The sequence below is a fragment of the Furipterus horrens genome, unplaced genomic scaffold (assembly GCF_987537825.1).
Source record: "Furipterus horrens unplaced genomic scaffold, mFurHor1.1.pri manual_scaffold_5, whole genome shotgun sequence".
Lineage (NCBI taxonomy): Eukaryota > Metazoa > Chordata > Mammalia > Chiroptera > Furipteridae > Furipterus > Furipterus horrens.
Genome location: NW_028327175.1, coordinates 143,302,824 through 143,325,186, shown reverse-complemented (window position 1 = coordinate 143,325,186; position 22,363 = coordinate 143,302,824). Strand labels below are relative to the sequence as shown.

The window sequence follows — 22,363 nt, the reverse complement described above, 5'->3', positions numbered from 1 at the left end:
CAAGTTATGAGAGCCAATACATTGCTAGTCATTACTGTAATGTTCTAAAGGAGTAGAAGGGGCCACATCAGGGCCCCCTGATTAGAACTGTAGTGCGTTACTGTTTCAGGCCACTCTGGAGAGACAGATAAAATGAAGATGGGAGCACAAACCCAGACTAGAATCCTGGCTGAGGTTGGTAGGCATATTTTTACTATAGAAATAGGCAAATGCTACAAATCAAGGCTTGCTTTATTTTTCAGATGATTGTCCAGAGCAGAAGTCAGTCTTTTTGTGTAAAGGGCCAGAGAATAAATATTTCAGACTTTGTAGGCTACATGGTCTCTCTTGCAACTACTGACCTCTGTCCTTGTGCAAAAGCAGCTCTAGACAGTACATAAAGCAATGACCCTCGCTGGGTTCCATCAAAACTTTCTTTATACATACCAAAATTTGACTTTCACATAATTTTCATATATCATGAAATATTATTCTTCTTTTGAATATTTTCAACCATTTAAAAATGTAAAAACCATTCCTCGCCCTAGGTGGTGTGGTTCAGTTGGTTGGAGTTTTGTCCCATAAACTGAAGCATAGAGGGTTCAATTCCTAGTCAGGGCACATACCTGGATTGTGGGTTTGGTTTCTGGTTGAGGTGCATATGAGAGACAACCATCAATGTTACTCTCTCACATTGATGTTTCTTTCCCTCTCTTCCTTCCCCTCTCTCTCTAACATCAATAAGCATGTCCTTGGGTGAGGATAAAAATATATAAATAAATAAATAAATAAATAAATAAATAAATAAACCATTCCTAGCTTGGGCTGGGTAATATTTTATTGATCCTTGGTCTACAGTTAAGATAGTAAATGTTAATAATGAAGATTAAACTTAAAAATGAGTCTGTAGTTCTTACATTGTGAATAGCACCAAGAGAGACACACATACAGAGAAAATATTCTTCTACTCTTCAAAAGCTGTTATTCAGCAAAGAAGCAGCTCATGTCATTGATGAACAAGTGAAATTCTGGCATATGTAGTGCTAAAGCTGAAAGAGGCTTCACTTTATATGTCTAATTTGAATAATTTCACTGTAGATGCAATCCGATTTGGCAAATCATGCTTGAATTATACCATTAAGTTGGCTACGAATTCAAGAATTTGGCAAAAATCAAGCAAACATTCTGTGAGAATTGATTGCCTCTGTGGAATTTACTAGTGAAAGTATAGATATTTGATATTACTTGTAAATTGTGATCTCCTGCTTGAAGGCATAAACTTCAGTTGACCACTATTCATTCCCAAGTCTGCAAAGGACACGGTAGGAAGCCAAAGGCAACAATAATTTGTGAAAACTCCTAAGCGCCGGTAGGGTAAGTTCTGAAGTTTTAGTGGTGCTGAAAAACGTGGGCAGGGAGGTTCCGGAATGCTCAGTCCAACGACAAGCACCAGCCATCAGAGAGATGAACTATTGCACAAACGTCCTCACGTGTCTTTAGGTGGAATTTGGTGAATTCCATAGTCAAAGGCTTATTTCCCCAGCTGCCCCAGCCTAGAGCTTAAGGAAAGCCTGAACAAAAGCAAAGTCTCGTGGTACAGTGCCACGTAAACGACAATGATGTTGGGCAGACAGCTTCCCAAGGTGCTTATTGTGTTTCGCGGGGCTGATGTGAAAGAACATATTACTGGCAAACCAGAGTTTCTGATCCGAGGAGCCTTCTTTCTAATCTGATCAGAAAGTCTTCTTGGATTCCTGTGAGAGAAACACCGGTAGGGCTTTGCATCCCAGCAGCTCTGCTGGCCCAGCACCAAGGGCCCTTCGCTCCTGCTCCCGGAAATCCAACACTCTCGTAACGCAGTTCTGCCAGGTCCCTGCTTCTGTAATATCTGTGCTTCTCTGTCTCCCTCAGAGCTCTGCGTGGGTTCCATTGCCTCATGGCAGCTGATAAATGGCTTTTCTGGTTTCGTCATCTTTCAGCTTCTGCTGCCAATACTGAGTTCCTCTCTGTCTCACATTTAAATTTCTGCCTTCTCCACATTTGGAGCAGTTGCCTGGCCCTCTTCATGTCAATCTGACCTGGGCTGGTGAAAAGATCCAGTTCTGGGTGTGCAGACACATCAGCCCTAAAGCTCCCGCGTTGTCCTTTCCACTGCACTCAGGTGCAGGCCGGCAAAGCTCAGCGCGGTCCTTGGCATCTCTCACGGCTCGCAGCACAGTTAATTCCAACGCATAATATCTTCTCATCACAAAATGGTCACATGCTTTCTAATCATCCCTTTTTCCTTTTGTTTTGTCTCTTTCTACCTCCTCTTTCCCTTTTAGACTTCAAATAAAATAAAACAGAACCCCTCCTAAGACTGATAGCATGAATTATTGCTAGAGATTCATTTTATTAATATTTTTATTTTGAATTAAATTTAGAATTACAGAAAAATTACAGTAGTAGTACATCTAGTTCCTGTATACTCCTCACCCAGCTTCCCATAATATTACTATCTTATATATGACTATGGTACAATTATCAAAACTAAGATATTAACATTGGTACCAAACTACTGATTTTATTAGGGTTTCATTAGTTTTTAGACCAATGTGTAACATGCTCCACTGAAGGGTCCCACAGTTTATTTAGTTGTCATCACTGTATTAGTGTTCTGTGCCGCATACAAATTAGCACAAATTTAGAGGCTTAAAACCACATGTTTATTATCCCACTGGAGTTTCGGAGTCATGGCTTAGCTGGGTCCTCTGCTTTGGGTCTCACAGGCTACAATGAAGGTGTCCCCTTGGTTCTCAACTGGAGGTTCAATTGGGAAAGGATCCTCTTCTAAGCTCCCTTGGGTTGTTAGCAGAATTAATTCATCTCTTTGTGGTTGTAGTATTCATGACATCTTACATCTTCAAAGTCCAAAAAGGAGAAACACTCTATTGCAAAACACAGGCTACATTCTTATGTAATCCCATGGACAGAATCACAGACTCCCATCAGTTTTGCCACATTTCATTGGTTAGAAGCAAGTCACGGGCCCTGTCCCACACCAGTTTGGAAGAGCAAATGGGCACAAACATTCCAAGTTATTATCTGTAATTGAGCTGTTTCCCATAGGGGCTCATTGGTGGGGAGTCATAAGGATTGGTTGCAATTTATTACTAACAGTTGCTAAGGGAAAGCCCTGCCAGCTAAGATTATGCATCATGGGGGAAACACCACAAACCAATAGAAAAATGGATAAATTATTCAATAAATAATTTTTTAAAAAATGGTATGGTGCAGCAATACTTTTTAAGTATTAACTGGTTTTCATACTTAATATTTTCCCATCCTAGTCCTCTACTATTCAAGCAAGACCATTCTGGGCTCAGGATACAAAGTAGAAAATATAGCTAGAGTCTTCTGAATTTAAAGCCTAAAGCCCTTATAAAGAAGAAAGAACTCAGAATAAACGAACATCGGGGAGGAAAAGCACCAAGGCCTAATTAAAAATCCACCACCAGAATTAGAGCTAAGTGATCTCACAGACGAATTGCAAGGGTGGGATTCAGGAATGTGCATTTTAACAAGCACCCCCGGGGATCTGTGTGCAGCGAAACGGGAGAGCCAGTGGGCTAGAACAGACTGCCAACCTGGCTGCAAAATACAATCCCTGCCAGAGGTGTGGAGCCAGAGAGGGAGGGAGGGAAGCCCAGGCAGCTGAGTTTTCTTTTCAGTCTCCAATTGTGAGTTATATGATCAGTCAGAGTTGAGAACTCCTGATAAATTTTATTTCCTTTCCCATTAACCCTGTAAGACACTTTATTCATAATATGCATGATTTTTAAGAATATGATCTAGAGTTGGTTGTCTCCCCAATACAGCTAATTTCCTTATTTTCTACATATCCTATAAAAAAGTAAAAGGTGTGGGTGAGTTTGAAGGCCTATGTCTAAAGCAGTCATCTGCAAAATGTGGTCCCTGGAACAGCAGCATCAGCATCACCTGGGAACTTGTTAGAAATGTAAATTCGGTGTCCTATCCTAGACCTCCTGCATGAGAAATTCTGGGTGTGGAGGAAGGGTAGCAATCTGTAATTTAACAGGTCATCTTGATGATACCTCACTTTTGATAACCAATGAATCTCTTCAATAGAAACTTTAAAAACTACTGATACCTGGGATACACCCCCAGATTTTTCTTTAATTAGCCAGGTGTATGATTCTTAAATAGTTAATATAATATACAGCCAAGGCTGAGACCTTTGAGAACTTCCCCCTGTCCAGAGCAGAACTGTCTTTCTAAGTAAAAGTGAAGAAGAGAAAAACACGTGTGGAGGATTTTACATGGAGAAAAGACAGTGTTTTGAAATAAGTGGACTTCAAGGTTCAAATATGTTTGTTTTAGCAGTGCAGATAACAATTTTGACCAATATTATGATGGTTATTATAATGAGACTATTGCCTCATTTAACTTTAGGAGACCAAAACTACCCCTCTGATTGTAGTTGTATTTCTAGTATTTGATGGTTGAAAATATTAAATGATTATAAAATGAATTTGATTAACATTTTATTTTTTTTTTATTTTTTATTTTTAATTATTTTTTTATTTTCGTTTTTCAATTACAGTTGTCCCCTTTTCCCCCAATTTCTCTCCCCCACCCAACCCACCCCCTCTCCCACAATCATATCCCTCCCCGTTGTCCATGTCCATGAGTCTTTCATGCAGGCTCTTTAATTAAACCCTTCCCTTACTTATCCCCCTTCTCTCCCTCTCCCCTCCCCCCTATTGACTGCTATTCTGCTCTTTGTTCTATTTAGTTCCTTTGTTTGTGTTGTTCTTTAGTTTCCTGTATTAGGTGATATCATATGGTATTTTTCTTTCTTTGCCTGGCTTATTTCACTAAGCATAATTCTCTCTAGTTCCATCCATGTTGTTGCAAATGGCAGGAGTTCCTTCTTTCTTTCTGCTACATAGTATTCCATTGTGTAAATGTACCACAGTTTTTTGATCCACTCATCTACAGATGGGCACTTAGGTTGTTTCTGATTAACATTTTAAGTGAATATGAATTTTATTCTTTACTGCCACACCTAAATACATTTGAAAAATAGTAATATGTATGTAGGAATATTACTTTTCCAGAAAATGCTTAGCATCCATAAAAACTCTTACAATACTTTCAGGATGCCTGAGGTCCATTAAGGATTTTATACTTTTATCTAAAAGAGATGGAGAGAAAGAGAAAGAGAGAGAGTATGCTGATTCTTTTTACTACATATCATTTCATGATGTGACTGCTCAAATTTATAAAATGTTTTCAGAAGATTTGGGACCTACTAATAAATTAAATTATGCCCAACATATTATATTCAATCTTTTTGCAAATTTACCATCCATTTATGGCACTATGGCATTTTCTAATAATTATAATATTAATTTATTATATCACCACATATCTCAGTTATGTTGGGGGAAAAAAAGCACTTAACTTTCAACCCCATATAAGTTATTCCTAAATGGAATATTTATGTCCTACCATTAAAGACAAATTTTTCTAATTGTAACTAATTTCTCTGAAAATATCATGTTTTATGATATCTTCCTAACTTTAGGCCAGACATCACAATTTCCACTTTTTTTCTTCTTTCTTTTCTCCTTCCTTTTTCACTTCCTACAAAATGTCTTAAAATCTAGCTAAGTTGAGTTTGATATTTTTCTAGTAATTTAAAGCCTCTAAGTGACATGAATTAAGTTATCTTCCACTTTGCTAAACATCTTTTAAAAGAACTTGTTGAAGGTTGAAAATTCAGGCAATTAATTGACTGATGTAAATTATTTGCCTGATATTAAACAAATGTAACTTGTTTTCACTGTGGTTTGTTGAATTTTGGAGTGAATGTCCCTAAATATTGTTTCTACTTTGAAAAAGGTGGGTACGTATACTAATAATTGCACTTCCTTTTAAACTAATGCACAGGGCAGACCATAACTTCGGACTGTCTTCCACCCAAGAAGAAGGAAAAGAACACTACGTTTGCCTGGGAGTGTGGGCTTTTTCCTCTGGCTGCCTGAGCTCTGTGGCAGACTTCTGGTGGTAGGGTCAGTGTTGCTGTGCAGTCTGGCAGTCAGCAGCATTTCTCTGCTCTACTTGGGTCTTTAATGACAGACTGGGGCAATTCTGGAAGGTGGCAAATGGAATGGCAGGGGAGGAAGTGAATGCTTTATAGAGCCAAAAACAACAGCCCAGACAGCCTGAGCCATGGTACAGATCACCCTCCTGTCTGCCTTTCTTTTGTCACTGAAACTCAGGTTAACTTATCACCACTCCCTGGAATCTCTTCACAGTCCAGCAGTCATTGCCATTGTGTGTATGTGCTTCCCCTACTACTTCAAATATCTCTTTACTCAGGCACTGACCACATTCCCTTGGAATTATCTGTGTACGTATCATCTGCCTCACCAGACCATGGACACCTCAGGACAGTGACTTTTCATCCTTGTACATGATGACTAATGAACAAATGGAAGGCCAGCACATGGCTAATGCACTCTGATGAGCACGAGGAAGAGAGCACACAAAATTACACAGCTTCCTGATTGTAGATGACATGTCCTTTATTACAGCCTTCCCCACTCTATTACCTTTCCTAAGCTCAGCGATACAGATACTTATAATTTTCTGAACATACCAGGTTATTTCATGCAGCGCTCTGCCTTTAAATTTTCGAATTCACGTACACCCCCACTTAGGGGAGGGGAGAGCTGGCAAAGCCTATCCTTCTTTCAAGTCTCAGTTCATGCATCATCTTCTTCCCCAAGAAAGTCTGACATCTCTCTCCATTCTCCCTCCTTCCAAAGTTCAAGTGATTACATTGATTGAGTTGAATGTGCCTCTTCTGTGCTCCCACAATATTGTTTCTTTTAACTGACCAGTTTAACCTATGCTCTCCATTTCTTCTGGGAAACATAATGACTGATGCCTATAGCAAACTGGATGCTCTTTGACATTGGGATGCGCTGAAATGCCCACATACTTCTGTACTCCCCTGCTCCCCAGACTGGCTGGTTACTGATATACATTGTGTTTGTTCCAAGATCTATCTATGCCATTGTAACTTTTAGTGTAATTAAGTCATTTTAGTAGATGTGACTTAAGTAAATAGTATATGAGTGAAAAAAAGAGTTGTGTTTTTTATGGAAACAGATGGATCCTTTGGAACTATAAGCTGCAAAAAATTGTACTGTTGAATTAGGTACAGGCAAGAGAACAAGGATGGGGGAGGGGTACGTAAAAATCTTGAATCTCCTCTCAGATTATTTAAGTGCTCTTAATTTTTAATTCCACTTTATAAAATCCCAAACTGGAAAACGTTGAAGATACATTATGAGAGTGTTTTTTGGAACTCCCACCAGCATATCCATACCACAATAGAAGCCCTTAGCCCAACATCAAAGGTTACTGAAATGCATGTGTTTTAAGTCAAAACAAAATGTCGTTTTTCCCTGTCCAAGCCATGTACTGTATTAAAATAATTGGGGCGACTGTAGGGGGACAGGGTCTGTCTCCATTACTAGATCGTGAGTTTCTTGAAAACAGGGACTACATCTTGCTGCTCTTGTTGGTACTTGGGCCTAGAAAGAGTGTTTGGATCCTAATGGACTTCCTTTAAGGGCTCCCTGACCCAAGGGAACTGAATGAACTTATTTTTGTACAGGGGGCTTCAACCGTTAGGTCTCTGTGCATCACAGCCACTAGGGGGCAATGGTGATCCAGGGGGCGGTGCCTTCAAGTTAAGTCCCCTAAAACCAGATGACTTCCTCCCACCCAAATGGGTTGGAGAACCCATGGCATAAACATCTCACCAACGCTGTCATTCTTTGTATATGTATTTCTTTTGCTTATTTGAGTGAGGAGACTGATTCCATCTTTTCTAAACAATAAAAGGACCACGTTATAAGCACTAACTCAGTAAGTTAATGATTAAAGCCCAGTCAGTTTCTGGAAATAAGAAAATAGAAATGGGAAAAAGAAAAAAAAAAAACCCTCAGTAAGTGTTGTGAGTAGTCTCTGATGAGTTGGTACAAGCAGTGTAGGCCACAGAGTTTTACATTGGAGTCTTGGAGGGAACACTACTGAGAAAAATATGGAGAGTGTGTCCATATGAAAGGACAATCCTCAACCCTTCCTCCTTTCCCATGAATGAATCTTCTCCCCCTTCTGATGGGCTGGAATCATAGACTCCAAAAATTAAGCTGCTAGCTGCTCATATCTTTTCAGAAGGAATGTTCTCACTTAGGGAAGTGAGATGAAAAAGAATTCAAGACATTCCCTTTAAAAGAATAACCCTGGGAGAGTGAAGTAAAATGATTGTTTTACTTTTCAGTGAGTTGCCATGCTGCATTACAACTAAACTGATGATGTGTGACGTTAAAGGATCTGAAACAACCACAGCTTGGGTCTGAGGGAGCACAGGCCTCCTATTTCACAAGCCTTTGGAAGTAGTAAAAGAATATCTGTTTCCAAAGTACTAGTTCAGAATTGATCAAATTTAAAACAAGATAAACAGTCTAATTTATTATGGGGTCTTGAAATAGTTGACCTAGAGGCCGAGTGATGCCACACACAGAGCATTTGGGGACTCAGCTGGCCTCGGTTTGAGTCTCAACTGCCCAGCTAGCGACTAGGTTCAGATGACCTCCTCCTCTCAGCACCCCATGTTACATTGCCCATCTAGAAAATACAGGGAAGTAGCCCTAGGGGTTTGCCTTTAATTTCCTTCTGTGTCAAGAACACAAGTTTTTTAAAGGCAATAGGAAAAAAAATACAATCATGCAAATTGCTATTTCTCCATCCACACTTTATTTACCTTTTCTCTTAGGGCAGGATCTGGCAGGGTCCAAGATATGGTTGAAACTGATACAAAAGTATTTTTTCCAATGAAATTAGAATGGGATATTACTCGTTAAACCACATAAATTCAAAATGTACTAGTTTGTGTGCAATACAGAAATTCAAACCCAGTATTTGCCCTCTAACTGCTCATAGTTGAAGGGAGCAGTGGCAGCTTACTCAAAATGAGTAAGAAAAATAAATATACTGACATTTCGACACTGTAAAAACATGTAGGCTTCCTTTTCAGATTTTGACTCCTAATTTGTTTTTCTTTCCCATCTTTCCATGGAGAAGGGCAGTCAATGAATACTCAGATCTTCAGGTGTCTGTCTGGAAAGCTGGCAGTCTTCCAGAAACACAATTAGGAAAGAAAGAAAAGTCCATCCCTCATCCTTCTAGTGTATAACTTTTCCAGCCCTTCCACAGAAGACCCAAGTTGGAATGAGCAGTGTGGCTTTTGTGTATCTTCAGGGTTCTTTTCCTCCCACTCTCCTACTGTTCTGTTGTAGTGTGGCATTGTGCAAGGAGTTAAGCTACCAAGTGAGGTGAGACCGTTATTGCCCTCAAGGTATCTGTCACTATTCACAGCTTCTCTCCTCCATACCTCAGCTTGTCCCTGACATTTGGGTTCTTTAAGAGAATTGTCTTACGCTGTACTCTGTGCCCAGGGGTCTAGCCTTAAGACCTCACCTTGGGCTTGTTTTTACTCTTTCCCAGGAGTCTGATCTTGTCTAGTTGCCTAACACAGAGAAATACCAGAGGAATACTTCTGGGCATGAACGGAAACAAGTCACCGGCCTACCACTGGCCACCTTTTGGGGGCTGGCCTTGCTTACTTGGTTTCATGAATAAGAGGAGTGCCTCACCTGGACCATCTGTAACACAGGAAAATATTGTGAGCTCCAAAGGGGTGAATACATATAAACCCTTTAGCCACCAAGCCCAGCCCATACATTATTGATGGGCAAGCAACACGACTAATGACTTCATCATCATCCTATATGATGATGCTGGTCCATAAAGCCTAGACTGTCCAGGCTGAGAGTTGGGCTTTGAATCCCCTCACTTGGAATGTGGCCTCGAGAAAGTCTGAAAGCCTCCATAGCTTCATTTATAAAATGAGAATGTAGGACGCAGTGCCCGGTGCCCCAGCGCATGAGCCTTAAGGCAAAGCTCAGCAGAGCGCAGCGTGAGCATCAGTTAAGGTTGCCCGTCGCCGTGAGTACTGCAAATGAAGGCAAGCTGGGCGTCGATGCCCACTGAAGACCATGCCAACAGGTCTAGCGGTTTCAAGAATCCTTGTCCTTAACCAAATAACCTCTCAGGTCCCAGAGTCAGGAAGACTTCTTAGAAGAGGCGTGGGTGGAGTGGGAAGGGGGGTGGGGGGGATGCTCTGGAAGTGGGAAAGGAGAGGCTGAATTTGACCCCGGGCTGCGCGCCGGGCCTGCGGGTCTGCCCCGCGGGCTTGCAAGGTCCTGCCTCCGACCGAGCAGGCCGAACAGCTCCCACGAATAGGGAGCCGGGCCGACCCCGCCCAGGCGGCGGCCGGGTCCCCTGGGCTGGGCGCTGCCAGCGGAGCCGACTGGGCGGAGAGGAGCGCTGAGGGAGGAGGAGTAGGAGAAGGGGGTTGGTCAAGGGAAGTGCGACGTGTCTGCGGAGCCTTTTTATACCTCCTTCCCGGGAGTCTGGCCGCAGCTGCTGCCGCCGCCACCGTGCGTCCCAGCGTCTCTGCTCAAAGAGCCGGCTCCGAGTTCCAGCGCGCCGGGCGCCACCGCCGCCAGCCAGCATGTCGGGGGTCAAGAAGCAGAAGACGGTAGGCTTCGAGTCGCTTGCCTTCCTCCTCCCTTCCAACCGGGCGGCGCCGAACCTCCCGGGGCACTTGGATCCCACCCTCCCTGGGAGGAGGCGAGCAGCCACGGCTAGGAGGCTTGGGCGCCAGGAGGAGGAGGAGGAAGAGGAGGCAAGCTGGAGGGCGAGGCTCGGCCGGGATTCCCCGGGCAGCCCTCGCCAGCCAGCCGGTCCCCCTCCCCTCGCACCTCTAGGAACCTACCCTCCTTAATGTGGTCATTCCTGGCTAGACCTCCAGAGCTTTCGGAGTAGGTCCCAATCAAAAGAAAGGACCATAGATAGGAGATATCCTTTCTTCCCGGAGAGCTTTTCCAGACCCGCCTTTTCTATATGATATCCGAGTGGGTGGCAGGCTGACCTGAGGCTGGTTCTGCTAGGTCTGGCCGCGGGGTACACGTCAGCGACAGTCATTGGAACTTTGTCTATTGAACCTCCTCGTAGTGGACTTGAATGACAGACTTTCATTGAGGAAACTGCAATTATCTGGACTTACTGGAGGAAATTGCTTTTCTACACTGGCAGGATTTAACCCTTAGCTTAATTCAGCTCCCTGTTGGCATCGGGTGGCACCTCAAGTTCAGTCTTGGGAGATTCCTTGCCTTAGAGTAAGCTGAGGGGATTGTTCTGAGGAGGCTCAGTTTTATCCAGAATTAATCTGGGACATCCCTTTTATGAGAAATAGTGGGCTTGTTAAAGACAAAAGTTCCTTATCCATTTAGCAATAGGGGCTTCTATAAATTTCACATCCTTAAATACCCCAGCAGTAATCATAGTCTTAAGAGTTGGAAGGAGCCTTGTAGACAGCATTTGGACCGCAGAGGTGGTCTGCAAGCCTTGTTACCATCCCACCCAGCAGACTGACTGCTCAACATTCACCTTTACCACACTGCAAGCCTCAGGTGATTATGGTGGTTACTCAATGAATGGACCTCTCTTAGTTAAACTTGTGCTTGGCATAGAGTAAGTGCTCAATAAACGTTTATTACTATAAGTAATAGAAATGTATTATTAATGCAATATATTAGTAATGTATAACATTATTATTATATAATGCTTATTACTGAAATATCTTTAAAGTGTATTCGTGGTGGGCCAGGGGAGAGATGAAAAAATAAACAAGAATTGGGGAAAGAGAGCAAAGGGGCCAGGCAGGGGCTAGAAGTGTGGGCTTCAGGAGCAAGGGAAAGGGTGTGGGGGCTCTGTGGCTTCAGGGGACCACTCTGGACCAGCAAAGGGGGGTCCATCAGGGAGATAGCATCAGTTTGAAAAGGGAGAATGGTTAGGATCTATCTGCCTTCAATAGGAATGATTTTAAAGTGGGGAGACTCTCCATATTGTAATATATTGTTAACTGAAAATCACTTGCAGTTTAGGTCTACTTCATTTGATTAATTTCTGTCAAATTCTAAAGAGTATCTTCTTAATATCAAGCTACTATGGCATTTAGTAGATTTTTATGTCAGTGGAGTTTTAATGTTTCCTTGCTGCTTGTGTTAAGAATTCCTTCCCAGTTCTGATAGAGGTGGGCTTTTTTAAGCATTAGTAATGAAAGAGCATATGGTCTTTCCCCTTCAGGCCCCCAGTTAGCAAGAACCGGTGAAGAGGACGGTTTGAGAAAGAGGGGTTTACAAGCTGATAGTGGGACCTGCACACTCAGTTCTCAGAGAGTGAGAAATTTGAGGGCCAGAGGGTTTGGGTTTTGTATTTACACATTTTGAACCTTCTAGTTTTTGTTTGGGGTGTTTGGGGTGTGTGTTCATTATAGGATTAAATTAAGATGTTCTTTATAGGATTAAATTAACACCTGATATAGCTAAGAGGACTTCTGAACATTATTTAGCCAACACAGTTATAATCCAGGCACCGGCACAAGTTCTCAAAAGGGCCAGATAGATACCACTGGTAAAGCAAGCCAGCTGAAAATGTATATGAAATCTCTGAAGCTTTAAATATTAATTCAAAATGTATTTTAAAGCCTTGCAGGCCAAAACAAAAGCTGTTTCACCTGTGTGACCTCTCAGCTAGTCAGTAATTTGACAAGGGAATCTTGCTGATCTAAGAAACGATCCTAGAAGTGAGGAATTGTTGCTTTATTTTCTTTCTGCATTGTCAACAGAGGACACACTACAATCACTGCAGTAACTTCAAATATTTGTTGAGTCCCTACTGTGTGCCAAGGGGTATACTGGGGTAAATACATCTTTCCCAGGATTTTTTGCCACTCTAATGAATCCTTTCAATCCTGACCACTGTAAGAAGGGTAAGTACATAGTTTTGATTTAAATAAGAGAAGTTAGGATGATTTTCTCACAAGCTTGAGGAAGAAATAAATAAACGAAATGTTCTTTTATAAGGGGCATTCCTTCTGTGCTAGGCATCCTTATTGTAGAAACCCAGGACACCTGTGTGTAACATCCCTCCCTTGGCTTAGCTCCAACACTAGCCACCTCTCACACTGCTTACACACACACACAGATACCTAGGAGAAGAAAGGAAGCATTACCGCCAGAGGACTGGAAAGAAAGGCAGGGTCCAGTCCTTTCTTCTTGCATAACTCCCTGGATTAGCATTTTTCAAGGCTGACAGTTATATTTTGTCCTGAAGACAACAAATCTAAAATGTCAATGAAGGTATTAAAGTATTTTCCAAAGGATCAAACAGCCAGTGGTTGTAAAGGAATGAAGGGGTATAGAAAGTGTAAAACTTTTCATAAATGTAAGAGATTGTTTCCTGTTTGAAAATGCTGCCTAAAGCAAGACATGAATTTCATGATGAGTAACCATTTCACGAAAGAAGAAACGAGTACTCCCTAGAAGTAGGAACTCAGCCACACTGGATTTCATTTCATCCCCACAGCAGCCTTCACCCAGAAGAACTGAGCCTCATCTTTAAGGAAGAAGAAGCGACAAAAGCAGGGCAGGATTTGAATCCAGGTCTGTCCAACTTGGGGCACAAAATGGGGTTAACAATGACTTACCCCTTAGAATTCTAAGGAGTAAGTAACTCCTAAAAAGTGTCTTACGTATTTCCAGGCCCAGAATAAGTAGCTATTATTATTATCCCACCATGCTGTTGTGGTTTGGCAAACATGGAGGACAAAGCACGAGTCATACTGTTCCAAAGGCTCAGTAAATGACAACCGCCATAATATTTATATAAAATATAACAAGAGCAAACAAAATGCAGAAGTGTATAGGCTGACTATTTGAATTCTTACTGTGAAAAGCTAGAGAGAAGACAATGATTGATAATTAGTATAAATGTACCAGAGGAACCCAAATATCAGCAAGAGTTTGCTAAGCACCTTGACCAAGAAAGGCAATCTATAGGTACATGCACATTTTGAATTAAACTCTTTCCATCCTCCCTGTGCCTTCATGTGTTTCCATATCTACCTTAAAATTAATGTCCATTTTATGCTCTTTTTCTAAGATCATCTGTTTGGACTTTTACAGTTCAGGATAAATGTACTTAACTCCGAGTTTTATGACTCTGATATAGTTTTCTTTGTCTTTCATCACCTTTCTGTTAATGTACGTGGCTCTGTGCTTGGCTTAGGGGATAATTAGGCTTAAACGTGGAACATTTAGGGACTGAGAGTCTGGGAAAGGAATCAATGATGTCAGTCTCAGTCCTTGGAGATTACTGATTATTTCAGAATCTATCACTAAATAGTAATGGACACGCATTGGTCCTTGTGTCTGGAAGTCGTAGAAAAACACAGAAACTAAAGGTAAATAAACATAAATAGAATGGCAGTTCCACTAACCTTTCATCCCCTGGGTGATTTGTTCCCATGACAGCTGAAATGGCATATATGCCCACAACCTGGCACAGAGCCTGGCACAGAGTAGGTACTCAATAAATATTTGTTGCATAAATGGCTACAAAATTCATTAGCAAATACGTTTGCTTTTAGGATATAGAATTTTCTTTGATTCCTCCCTCTCGCCTCTTATCTATCTGTTCTTGTGGGCTTGCTTATTTTTGCCTGGGTCTTTGTCATTACCACTAAAAAATTACTTTCAGGGATTCTTTGAAGCTTAGGATGAATGGCCTTTCCTTCCCACTAAAGATTTGCTTTTGTTTCTGCCAGGTGCCTGGTGGCATTTTCAGTTTAGGACCACTTAAATCTAAAATTACCACTCAAAAGTTTTTTGGACCACCCAGGAGATGTAAATTTGAGTTGTGATTTTGCGCACAAGGGCCAGCCTCTGAATACAACTTCTCAGGGACCCCACCTCTCTAGTATACTTTCAATGCCAAGGCCACTGCCCTTGCAGCCTCTCAGTGTGGGAGGTGGGGATATTCTGGTTCACTCTTATTTTTAAGGTGTGACTCTTAAGACCCTCAGCTTAATGTAAGGAAGACCTTTTTATTCACCCCACTTGCAAGGGTTCTGAGCCCTGATTTGTTTCACCTCCCTGGTGAAGCTGTCAAAATCAGTTCCGATCTACCCTTATCAGGATAAAAACGCCTCCCTGCTTGCTTACCTCTTAGGCCCCCGCTTTCCTGCAGATTTTGGCCTGGCAGCTTCTTCCGATCTTGTAAGCCTTTTGATGCTTTGAATGAGATTATGTTATATTATAACCAGCCCTTTTTTCATTTGTTTTCATGGAAGAATAGGTGTGTATAATCTAGACCATCATTGTTGGAAAAAAATCTCTGCCTCCTCTTGATTCCTATGTACAGTTAATGTTTCATATAATACCTATATTATTCTTATTAAGGGAGCACTTTAAGAACAAGTAAACTTAAGTCATGTATATTTAATTTAATTTAATCCTTTAACCCCCCTAAAATTGCTAAGACCTGGAGTAGGGGGATGCTCATCCTGTCCTGGTAGCCTCTACCTTTGCAGGCATCCTGAGAGATGTTCAATGTCCTGTCTTGTCCTTAGTGTTGGTCCAGGACAAGCACAATCCTGTCTGAAAGTGCCCTCCAGTTTCAGCACCTCTTCTTGCTTCTTCCATGCTCTCTTTGGAGACCCTAAGGTCACTGTGCTGCTCCAGCACGACTCCCCGGGGGACCTCAATGAGACTTGATACTTTCTCCACACTCCCAGCACACTGCTGTCTTCTGAAACCGTGGTGGGACTTTTCGGGGCTTTGTGGGCTGCGGGGAATCTGATGCCTCCTCTTCTCTGGGGCCTATTTGAGATAAAAAACACACCCAGTGCCCCCACCTTGCAGAGTCTCCAAAGCTCTTTGGCCCCTCTCTGCCCAAACCCAGCAGCAGGTGCAGGAGCAATCCCTTTCTTAGACTCACACTGGTGTCTAAGCTCCCTTTGCTTCTCTGCTGATAAAGATTAAATAAAGCTTTTCATGCAGGTTAATTGGTTGATCATAAACATGGTATTTGTTAAAATTCTGATCTTTATTTTCTTCTCTCCTGCCCTTTTGATCATCAAATAACTTTTTAATTTAGAATAAATTGGTGCACAAGATGGAAATGTTTTTTCTTTCTGCAAAAGAGCCACTATATTAAAACTTGAAATATAGCTTGCCTCTGATAACACATGGTGTATAAAATGACTTCCATCAGTTGGCTTGTGTGACTTCCTTTAAAACCTTATCAACAACTCTTTCTGCATTTCAAATTTACTCCGCAAGTTGGTTTTACTGTAACTGGCAGCGTGGAAACACAACTATAACATAAACATGACAGGCTCAATCTGTTGAGCACCAAATATTAAATTTTGTCAATAAAAGTGTATAGAGACTGTGACCTGTTATAAAGCTTTTCTAAAACTGTTATGTAAGTATATTAAAAGCTGCATCATTAACGATGATCATTTCTATGCTAGGTTAATTTTTGCTTTAAATATCTAGTTAACATCTGCTTTATATGTTTTATTATTTAAAAATATTGTTCTTTGTCCTCTAAGCTTCTATATCCACTCTAATATTGCTACACTAATATTACTACAGTTACTTCTTTCTTTTGAATTTAAGCCCCATGTGTGCTTTTAAAATCATTTGCAAACTCTACTTAGCACGTTAAGCTGCCTACAATAAAGTGTGAAATTTATCCCCATTACCTCATTCATTGCTTTTTTCCCCAGGCATTATTTATGGATAATTCGTACTTTCCCAACTTCTAGTGATATCAACAATAAAGACATTGGTGATGATTTTTATTTGCATATTTTATCTACTGCTAAAAACCTGGATTAACGTTTTTGGTCATCTGCCGATGGTTCTATTGTATATTACTTTGTTTCCTAAATTCTCTAAAATCCTTTCCCTTTTTCGTTAGTTTCACATCTCACTTATGTGTTCCTTCACTTCATCTACGCAACATATATTTGTTGAATGACCCAACCAGGAACTGTGCTTGCCATAATTAACTATAGCTACTAAAGCCTTATGTTTTTAATTATAGTTTTTTAGTTCTTTCAAACTCTGTCTTTGAGACTATTCTAAACAAAGCATTTACTTTTTCTAATTGTAATACCCTGCCCAAAACCTTGATATTCTTTCAGCCTCTGCCCAGTCTTACAGTGTCCTTGGGCCCCGCAATAGAATTCAGCCTCTGCCCAGTCTTACAGTGTCCTTGGGCCCCGCAATAGAATTCCCAACTGGATTTTTATGCATTTTTAATCTACTGAGTTAAAATTTTAAATTATTTACTTATTATTCAGGCTGTTCCTGCTTTTAAAAATGAATTTATAACATTTAATTTCTGGAAGGAAAATTAAACACTCATCTTCAAGCCCTTCATATCACAGTTGATACACAGCATTTGAGAGCTTTGCTGAAAAGCTCATGGCCATCGCTCTGGCCGGCAGGTTGGCGCTACAGCTGCTGAGTTAGAACTCCTTCCTGTCACCTAACTGCTCTCTCAGCACTTTTTATCACGTGTCTTCTGAAAGAGGCCCTGTCTCTTTTCTGCTACATCTACTACAGCTTTGTTTCTTCTTTTTTTTTTAAACCGGGAAATATTTTGCACACCAAAAAAACCCTATAAAAAACCCACTTCCAGGCTGGTTATCAGTGAATCACGATTACACCCTGATTGAGTTTAACGTTTTGTTTTGACATTCTGGAGATAGAATATACAGGCCAAAGAATAGTGTTTGAAAAAATGTAACTTTACCGTTTCTCTTCAGAAAATTCAAACCCTGTCGCCAACCTCACTCATTCTTCCTTAAGCTTTCTTGAACCATTTCATCATTTTATGGAAAAAAAAAAATAAAGATGCCAGTCATTACAGAGTGTGCAATACAGATAACATACAGATAACACAGATAAAACTCTATTAGGCACAAGTTGGACCAAGTTCAGTTACACACTAAAGCCTTTCAGACCTGCCCTGACTGGTGTGGCTCAGTGGGTTGGGCGTCATCCCACAAACCAAAAAGTTGCCAGTTCAATTGATTCCTGGTCAGGGCACATGCCTGGGTTGCGGGCCAGGTCCCTGACTGGGGGCATCTGATCAGTGTCTTTTTTTCTCACATCAATGTACCCTCCCTTTCTTCCTCCCTCCCTTCCCTCTTTCTAAAAATAAATAAATAAAATCTTTTAAAAATATTTACACTATTTAAACAATAAAATAAGTAAATATATCAATAAAGCCTCTCAGTCCTTGTAGGTCTCAGAATTTCCAGTTTTATCTCTAAATCCACCCATTTCCATTATTTCCTAAGTTCATGAAGTCCCATAAAGTCAATTACAGTAACTATGTGACCCTGCCAGGTAAATCTACCTAAATTGCTGAGTCCTGATAGAGAGTCTTCTCCTAAATTATAAAAGTAATTACTGTTCCTGGCCCATTGGGGCACTCATACAATATTTTGAGTAGTTATTAAATTTTTTTTAAATGTGCTTTCTTCCATTGTCTTTAAGTTAGCTATATAAGTAAGAAGAGCTCTAATAAAACCCATACATTAATAGTCCAAATATGGAATTTGCATATTTCTCACAAGTTTCCATTTTTAGATTATGCTCTGTTAGAAAATTCCTACTCTGTTGTGACTTGTTCATCACCAGCATGGAGCACTTACTATGCGGCAGGCACTGTTTCAGGGGGCTCCTAGGCATCTACTCATTTAGTCCTCACCACCTCATAAGGTAAGTTTACGAACTCAGAGGGAAACTCATTTAACTGAAATGTCTTTAGAGAGTTACCCACAGGAAAAGCAAAAATCTTATCAGCTCCTCTGTAGTTAATACATTGTTTATTTCATAGAGGGAGTGAGATTTAATGCCAAGTAGCAGACACAGCTGATCAGGCTACTAGTAAAGTATTACTGCTTCATTTGTAAAATATTTTTGCAGCTACCTACTATTAATATGTCTCTAGATAATAATAATGAATACTATTTAGAGACATTCCCCAAGCACTTTTTAAAAAAGAGTAAATGACATACAATAGGAAATTCATATTACCCTTACCATCACACACATTTCTTTCCTTATGATGACATAAAACATGTAATTGGAAAATAAATTCTTTTTGTTCTCAGACTCAAGAAGTATGGATAATAGTTTTTATTGCTTAGCCTTTCAACCATGTCAGTGATTGGAATGATTTGTTTCCAGTAAAGCTGCTAATACTTGAGCCAAGTTTAACGTGTTTTGTACATGATAAAAGGAAACTGGGACACAAATGTATTTTTCACACAATAAAAATTTCACCATATTGAAGGTCAAGGCTTAAGGATGTCAGCAACCAGATAATTCTTCCCTTTCATTAGTAACCAATGAGGAGTGCCTAGAAACTGTGAGATTGTAAAAGGCACCTTCCATGAAGTTTGAAAGAAACATCTTGGTGAATTATCTCATTCTACCATCAGAGGTCAGGAATTCCATCTTTTTAGCAATCCTGGGCCATAGCCCCAGTGTTAGGCACCCTGAAGGCCTGGATTCTAATTCTGAGGAGACCATGATATAGCGGTAGGAGCCCACACTCATGTGAAGGTGCATTGGCTGGGTGTAATTGTAAATAAGATTGAAGTCCTTTACTGGAGAAGGCTTACATTATTTAAATGAAGAGAGGAGCTGTGACGATATATATCTATAGATATAGATATAGATATATATCTATATCTATATATATATATAAAATCACAGAATCCATGTCTTCACAGTACAAGACACCTTGGAAACAAAATAATATCAAGAGGTTATGTGTCTCAGTGCAGTTAGCCACATTTATTGAATGGAAAAATCTGGGTCATTGTAAATACCTGGCTTCTTCTATTTTCTTCACAATGTTGAAGCTGTTATTTAATAAGCCTTTTAAACATCACACTATGATATTCTTTTTTTTAATGTATATTTTATTGATTATGTTGTTACAGTAGTCTCAATTTTTTTTACTTTTTCTGCCCTCTGCCCAATACCCCCCTTCCCTCCAGCAATCCCCCGCCCCCTTAGTTCATGTCCATAGGTCATGCATGGCTTCACCCTTTCCTATATTATTCTTAACTTCCCCCTGTCTATTTTGTACCAACCAATTATGCTTCTTAATCCCTGCACCATATCCCCATTTCTCCCCCTTCCCTCTCCCAGCTAATAACCCTCCAAATGATCCCCATACCTATGATTCTGTTCCTATTCTGGTTTGCTTTGTTGGATTTTATTTTTATTTTTTAGATTCAGTTGTTGATAGTTGTGAGTTTTCATTTTAATGTTTATAATTTTGATCTTCTTTTTCTTAAGTAAGTCACTTTGACATTTCATATAATAATAGCTTGGTGATGATGAGTTCCTTTAGCTTTATCTTGTCTAGGAAGAACTTCATCTGCCCTTCCATTCTAAATGATAGCTTTGCTGGATAGAGTAAGCTTGGTTGTAAGTCCTTGCTTTTCATCACATTAAATACTTCTTGCCAATCTCTTCTTGCCTGCAATGTTTCTTTTGAGAAATCAGCTGATAGTCTTATAGGCCCCCCCTTTGTAGGTAACTCTCTGCTTTTCTCTTGCTGCTTTTAAGATTCTCTCTTTATCATGAACCTTTGGCATTTTAATTATGATATGTCTTGGTGTGGTCCTCTTTGGGTCTAGCTTGTTTGGAATACTCTGCTTCCTGGACTCGTATGTCTATTTCTTCACCAAATTTGGGGAGTTTTCCTTCATTATTTTCTCACATAAGTTTTCAATTTCTTGCTCTTTCTCTTCTCCTTCTGGCACCCCTCTGGTTTGGATGTTGGCACATTTAAAGTCCCAGAGGTTCCTAAGCCTCTCCTCATTTTTTAAAATTCTTGTTTCCTCATTCTGTACTTGGTAACTGTTTTTTTCTTCCTTATATTCCAAATCATTGATCTGAACCCTGGTTTCCTTCCATTCACCATTGGTTTTGTGTGGATTTTCCTTCGTTTCATTTAGTATAGCCTTCACTTCTTCCGTTATGCATTTGCCATGCTTAAGCATATCTGTCAAATGTATGAGCATCTTTATCACCAGTGTTTTGAACTCTGCATCTGTTAGGTTGGCTGTGTCCTTGTCTCTTAGGTTGGCTATCTCCTCATCACTTAGTTGTCTCACTGGAACCTTGATTCGTTCCTCTTTTTGGGCCATACTTTTCTGTCTCCTCATTCTGACAGGCTCCTGTGCTTGTTTGCCTCTGTGCCTTAGGTAAAGCTGTCACTCCTGTTATGTTGTAAGGGACGGATCCTTATGTATTTGTCAGTACAGGGTGACCTGTTTCACCATGTTGTGGCGCTGTGTGTGGGGAAGGGGTCTGAAAGGGAACAATGCCACTTGCTCAGCATTCACCCTTGTTCCAGCCACTTCTCCCATTTCGTATGGGACTGGCACCTCTCTAGCTGTTGCCCTTGCTGTTGTTCCCAGAGTGGGTGGGTCTTCAGACATTCTAGGACGGTGGGAGCCCTTTAAACAAGCGGATTCTGCTGCAAGATCGGCAGTTTCTTCCTCCGCCCCAACCCTCACTGGTTTTCACAGTCAAAAGCAATGAGGCTTTATTTTCCCTGGTGCTGGGACTGTGAGCTGCATGGTATGATCTAGTGCCAGTGCTGGTGCTGGGAGTGCTCCCCAGGTGTCCCTCCCTACTTTTTAAAGCATGTGACTGTACTTTCTGCTGGCCTGCTGCTGCCATCGCCACTGCTACCACCACCACCACACCATGTCCTCTTCACCCCAGCTCCACCCCTCCTACCTGGCTGGATGAGTATTTCTTCTTTATATCTTTGTTTGTTGGACTTCCATGCAGCTCAATTTTCTGGAAGTTCTGGTTGTCTCTAGTTTTGAGGTAGTTGTATTCCTTCTTAGTTGTGGAGGGAGACGCAGCGTGTCTGTCTATGCCTCCATCTTAGCTGGAAATCACACTATGATATTCTTGATGACATTATAACTCTGCCTTGGCATTCATGAAGGTACCTTATTGATCCAACTGGGTTCCCTAAACAGGTTAAAGGAACAAGCACTTATTCAGGGACTTTCCATACAGTATCTAATCTCATTTTCACAATAACCTGTGAAGTGGCTGATGTTCTTATACCCATTTTATAGTTGAGACCTGTAAGGCTCATTGAAGTTAAATAACTTGCCTTAGAATGGACAACCATAGTGGAAGAGTTGGAAGTGACTGACTACCTGTTAAGTATGAATACCATGTTTTCAATCATTCTTCTTTTTCTTCTGTTAATGTAACATATCGTTGACATGAAGACTGTCAGAATGAAGATTATTCTGATCATTTAA

At 40.7% G+C, this 22,363-nt stretch overlaps 1 protein-coding gene across 1 annotated transcript in view; it reads left to right on the top strand.

Annotated features, from left to right (window-relative positions):
• Nucleotides 1-10,517: 10,517 nt before the first annotated feature.
• The window catches only part of PAPSS2 (3'-phosphoadenosine 5'-phosphosulfate synthase 2), a 78,711-nt gene continuing 66,865 nt past the window's right edge, over nucleotides 10,518-22,363 (top strand). Inside the window, exon 1 of the mRNA XM_090278027.1 lies at nucleotides 10,518-10,663. Coding sequence (XP_090134153.1) covers nucleotides 10,637-10,663 — 27 coding nt within the window. The 5' untranslated portion in view covers nucleotides 10,518-10,636. The remainder of the gene's footprint in view (nucleotides 10,664-22,363) is intronic.